Raw genomic sequence first — 6,000 nt, forward strand, 5'->3', positions numbered from 1 at the left:
CCTCATTGAGCTCTTCCACTACGCCACTGCCATATGCCTCGTGTAAGGTGTCGTGTTAGAGCTGGAGGTTGTAAACAGGACTTGCGTGTGTCCGCAGTTTATGCTTACGACGCCTCTTGCAATGCACCAATAATCGATCAATAGCAGTGTTTGAAATTGCTCGGCGATGTTGTCGGAGTTTCTTGGCATGTCACACGTCACAGTGACAACTGCGCTTAATCGCGGGGGAATTGTCAAGTCGACGTCGAACATACGCAGAGGTTTACGTCGCTGATCTGTAAGGGTCCACTTAAAGTCTGACCTGCAGCCATCCAAAACCTAACCGACCTGCCAGAAATGTCTATAACGCCGCCATGTTCACTCAGGCGATCAATTTCCAAGATCAGGTTTTTGCAGAATTCTGGTCAATTGACGAAAGCAGCAACAAATTTCTCACTGTTGATATTAATTCGAGCGGTATATTTGACTGTCGGCGTCAACAACTGAGCCCTCGCGGTTTCTATGATGTGCCTGTCCAGAAATCGTTTACGTTCTTTAGGCAGTTGGCGAGTTTCCCGCTAATAATAGAGAATTCCAAACCGGTATCTGCAAGTACTGTCACTGAACATCCGTCTATACAAATATCTAAGTTTGCGCTTACGATTTCCTTTGGTGTAGGCGACGTCGCATCGTCAGTCGTATCGTCCTGCTCTACTGAAGACCGGGGGTGTTGTAGCTTCTCGATGGGCGGCAACAGCGGCGTAGCCAGAAATTTGTTTCAGGGGGGGGGGGGGTTCAACCATATTTTATGTACGTTCGTGCGTGCGTTTGTATGTGCGCGTGTGTATATACACAAGCAACAGTGAAAAATTTCGGGGGGGGGTTGAACCCCCCTGGCTACGCCCCTGGGCAGTAACCTCCGCCTCAAAGGTCGCTGCTGTTAGTTTTCCTTACGAGAAGAAGAAGAAGGGCAAAACATTATTTTGAGGGAATGGGTAGAAAAGGGGGTACTCAGGAGCCTGTTGGTGGGGGGGCCCCACTGGGCCCCCCCCAACCAGTCCAGGGCCCCACTGGCTTGCGCCGCTCGCCTAACTTGACTCAGAAGCGCTAATTGCACCTCTGGGTCCGAGCTGGCAAGTTGTGCCTCCCACTGCTCCGAACGTCCTACAATGTTGCTGCCTAAAAATAAGTTTAAATTCGCTGGCTTTCGGTCACACTCCCACGAGATATGGTATAAAGTTGGCAAACCGCCGCACCACGGACAAGTGTTACGGTACAACGTGGGATGTATTTTACTGAGCCGCGATAAATTTGAAAAGACTCCCGTCTGCACCTTGCGGAGATCCGTAGCGTCTTCCCCTTCAAGCGATTTATGGGGGGCACTATATTTTTGCCGTGTGCTCCGCTGGTAAGCGAGAATGTCTTTTGGGGCCATTAAATGGGGCTCGATTGCGGGGGGCTGATGCTCCGCTCGGTTCGTCAAATCTCGAGCTAAAGCGTCCGCTCTCTCATTCCCTTCTCGGCCAGCGTGTGCGGGGCACCAGATTAGCCGGTGTCTCTTGGTTAAGTTAGGTCCAATCAGTTTAATTATGTTTGCGGGTAAGCGTCCGTTCATATAAAGTCGGCACGGCTCTTGGGAGTCTGAGATGATGATTGATTGTTCTTCCTCTCTATGTTCTTGCTCTCTAATGGCCAAGGCTACGGCAAAGGACTCCGCCTTGACAATTGAGGAAGTGCATAGAGAGGCACTCGTGACCGTCTTAAAATCCCAGTCAACTGCTGTGGCTACGCATTTCGCCCAGTTGTATCTGGCCGCATCAACGTATATGACGTTTGTCTTTGCTGTTAATTGTTTCTTAAGCCACTTGACTCGTTCTTCCCTCCTTCTTGTGTTTTCCTCTCTCGTCATATTTTTCGGTAAAGGCGCGACCGAGATCATGCGACGGATGATTTCTGGCACGCCTATCAGTTCCTCGTCTAAGTGTTGGGGGTATGGTGGTATACCTAGCCGTGTCAGGATCTCTCTGCCAGACCGTGTTTTGCTTAGACGGTTTCTTTGGGAGATGAGAACTGCCGCCTTTAGCTCGGCGTACTTATTGTGTACGCCGAGCTCAAGTAATTCACTGGTTGGCGTATTTACAGGTAGTCCCAAGGCCGCTTTATAAGCACTTCGGATTATGGAGTCGACCTGCCCTTCTTCGCTCTTGTTTAGCGTGTGGAAAGGCAGGCCGTATGTAATCCTGCTCATCACTAGCGCCTGCACCAGTCGTAACGTGTCTTTTTCCTTCATGCCTTGCCGGTGAAATGTGATCCTTTGAATCATCCTTGCAATCTGTTTTGTTGTGGTTTTCAATGTAGTGATGGTGTGGCTTGCTCTACCATTGCTTTGAATCCAGAATCCCAGGATTCGTGCTATGGTAACCTCCCGAATGTTATTCCCTTCCACTTGAATTTCTACGTTTCCATCGCTTTTATATCGTTTGCCGTGTATTCGGATGATTTCTGATTTCTCCGGGGCGCAGTGAAGTCCACTGGCACTGGCAAATTTTTCTACAGCTTTGGCGGCTTCCTGAAGAGTTTCCTCTTTCGCTGCCAAAGATCCTCGCGTGGACCAAAGAGTAATGTCGTCCGCGTATAAGGTGTACCCCAGTCGCGGGACTTTCTCCAGAGCACGGGCGAGTCTTCGCATTACAATATTAAACAGCAAGGGGGAAATGATTGCCCCTTGGGGGGTGCCCTTGTTGGGCATCTGAAATGTTTGGGATCTGACTTGGCCAATGCTTATTGTAGCCTTCCTTCCGGTGAGGAACGCCTTTATATAGTTGAATGTTTTTTTCGCCGCATCCAATGTCATTCAGTTCAGAGAGGATGGCGTCGTGAGAGATGTTGTCGAAAGCTCCTTTTAAATCTAATGCTAGGATTAGGTGTTCACTGCCTTTAGGAATTCCCTTTAGCACTTCTTCCTGTAGGAGGAGGAACGCGTCCTGCGTAGACAGACCGCAACGGAAACCCAGCATTGTGGCAGGGAAGAGGTTTTCTTCTTCAATGTAATTTTGTAACCTTGTTTGCACTACCCGTTCAAAGAGCTTCCCCATGCGCGATGTTAGCGATATTGGTCTCAATGCGTCTAGGGTAGGCTTTTTGCCGGGTTTGGGCAGGACTAGAGAATATGCCAAAGACCGCATCGGCGTAACTGCGGCGGTGCAGCGAAGAGCGCTGTGCTGGTGACAGAGGGCGGGGCTGACCATACGGCGGAGCCACTGGCTGTATGTTCGTGCATATATTGCTGTCACGTGGATTATCAAAACGTACCCGAGCGAAGGTGGGTGGAAAGGTCTGATATCCGTGGTCCCGATACGGGCAAGTATGGTAGAAATGGCCGGCTTCTGCTCAATGGAAGCGAAATGGACATCTCAAGAGCGAATGGTTGACGGGTGGGCACCCTTTGCAACCATGTTAAGTGTACTGCGACGATGCTTCCGTAAGCACAAAAGCTGTGGAGTCGGCGACAGAGGATTATACACTGGGGTCTTTACATCGATGTAAGACGCAGTGGTGACGCTGTGATCAGCCAGTGTTGAAAATTTGTGTTTCTCTGAAGCTGGACGACGGGTGGCCGGTGCTTTCATTGTAGACTGCTGGTCTGATAGCGATTCGGGCAATGACACGGACCGCCGTATTTCTTGCCGCAAAACGTCTGCGAAATAAGTCATTGCAGCTTCTTGTGGAGTCACAAGGAGGTTGCGGATCTCCTCACGATTGACCTCTCAAATGATTTCACGCAGATGACACTCATTGCGGCAGTCAGAGCAGAGGCGCTAATTGAGGCGTTTTTTGGTTGGTCTCGGTAGCGTTACGGCTGCTGTAGTGTTCGCTCGACGGTCGTAGCTCTGATGCATTCCGCTATGGTTGCTGGCAGGTTGCCAAGAAAACCGGCAAAACAATTGTTTTCTGACGCCTCTCACATAATGTCACCATTTCTTAGCTTCAGGAATCCTGAGGTCAGCTCGGCGAAACAGGCGGGTCATATCCTCCGCGAACTTGGCGACACTCTCATTTGGCTTCTCCATACGAGCCTCGATGAGTTGTTGAGCAGAATCGGGATGGCCGCTGTTTGAGAAGGTTTCAAGAAGTTGATGCCAAAATTGATTTCAGGAACACATTGTGGCTCCTCCTTTTTTCGTTCCACGTACGAGCACTCTCCGCCAGGCCAAAGTACACGAGTGAGGGCGTCTATTCTATGGTCCAATGATTCGCCTTTGCGAATCGCTCAATCTTTTTGAGCCAATACTAAACGTCCCTAAAATTCACCATGAAAGGTCTCCGGAATCCGAAACTTCACAACAGTCACCGGCAAAGCACCGGCAGTTGCCATTTTTGTAGACGGAGTGCTTAGCTAGAGAAGTTCCAGGGGGTTGGCCTCGGGACTAAGGCCTCGAAATTGGCGACGGCAGCGGTGGACAGGAGGAACCACTGCAGGAACAGGTTAAGTGGTCGGACTGGCAGTTCGTCTCCGCGGGGTGGAACGCTCCGCATCAGGAGTGGAAGTCCAGCACCTCCACCGGTGTTGCAAGGCGGAAAGAAGAGTACACAGCACCACGATGCGACGAGGAAAACAATTAAGGGTTTTTCGCACTAATGGTGCCAAGCCTGAAGAAAGTGCGGAGCTGAGTGGCATTCTTCGTTTCTCTTTTTTAACAGCGAAAGCTGTTATGACATCATGTCAACGGCCGTTTTTGGCGACGTAGTTGTCCGCCGCTGCCGCCGCCGCCGGTGTCCGTAACTGCTATCGCGCAAAATTAAAAAAAAAGCAAATAAGAAAAAAATCCAGGATGAAACCAGGTTCGAACCTGGGCCCTCTACCTGGGAGCCCAGTGTTGTGCCTCAGAGCCATGCTGATGATTGCAACTGCGTGGCAAAAAGACCCTATACAGGCTTCATGTCGGGAAGGAACCACATGAACATATGTAATGTAGTGTGGTAGAAGAGTACAAGAACAACCAGGCGTCACACATGGGAATTCTGTAACCGGGTGTCACGCAATGCGAATAGCGCAACGAGTGGGTTGTTGAATGCTTCCAACCAATTACAAAGGCCTCTGCTATAATTCTTCATCATCATCAGCTACAGCATCAACAAAGTGCACATAATGCCTTAAAGCTGTTTAGCGAATACCACGGTTCTCTGGCACATACGTGCATACTATTTCTCTGGCACATACGCGCCAAGCGCTCTTGCGTACATTGGGCAAACGATATTTGGGTTTACCTACCTCAAACTTGTTTTGGTAAGATATGACATTATCATTTTGCTTTTATTTGCCTTTATCTTTGCGTTTCTATTCCTGAAGGTGCTGACATTCAATTTTCTTTGGTTAATTATGGCAGATCAAACCGCCTTTCACAAGAACCTGCACGGTGGTGTTATCTTTGTGGATCAAATTCCGAAGACGGACACCGGAAAATACCTGCGGAGAGAGCTGCGTCAAGCGCACATGCGTCAACTGAGTAAAGCAGGCTATGAGCCTTGACCTACCTTTCGACGGGGCATCACTGCGGGGTAGAGCACTACGGACCAAGTATGCACTAGGTTATTTCATATTTAATGAGCTAAGGAGGCGAGCCAAGAAGGGGAGACTACCCAAGACGAGCACTAGCAAATTAACATTTCTGACGGCAAAAGAACACAGATGCCTGTGCTTAAAACCCTCCCATATGTATGAAAATAAAACTCTTCCACCCATTGTAGCTTGTAGTGCAGGACTTGAAATTCACACTGCAGTAGTGCGATGGGTATGTGACTTGCACATGTTTCTATATTTCTGCAGATAGAAAACGCTTAGGTAACATTTCTTCTGCGACAATCATTGTGCGCAGTTATAATTCTCAATTGACAATACATTAGGGTGCAGCTGCACGTAGAAAAATGAGCAGACGATTCATAACTTACCGTGTCCTTAAAATTTTCGTGCGTTCTCGCAGGTGAACGTTTACATATGGATCCAAGCCAACTGCAGCATTA

General features: G+C 49.1%; 1 protein-coding gene across 1 annotated transcript in view; it reads left to right on the top strand.

The window, feature by feature from the left end:
- Positions 1-5,720, top strand: part of LOC119402284 (uncharacterized) — a 107,711-nt gene extending 101,991 nt beyond the window's left edge. The window contains exon 11 of the mRNA XM_037669434.1: positions 5,367-5,720. Within this exon, the coding sequence (XP_037525362.1) occupies positions 5,367-5,509 (143 nt within the window). The 3' untranslated portion in view covers positions 5,510-5,720. The remainder of the gene's footprint in view (positions 1-5,366) is intronic.
- Positions 5,721-6,000: the final 280 nt, after the last annotated feature.

Source organism: Rhipicephalus sanguineus, chromosome 8 (genome assembly GCF_013339695.2).
Source record: "Rhipicephalus sanguineus isolate Rsan-2018 chromosome 8, BIME_Rsan_1.4, whole genome shotgun sequence".
NCBI classification, from domain to species: domain Eukaryota; kingdom Metazoa; phylum Arthropoda; class Arachnida; order Ixodida; family Ixodidae; genus Rhipicephalus; species Rhipicephalus sanguineus.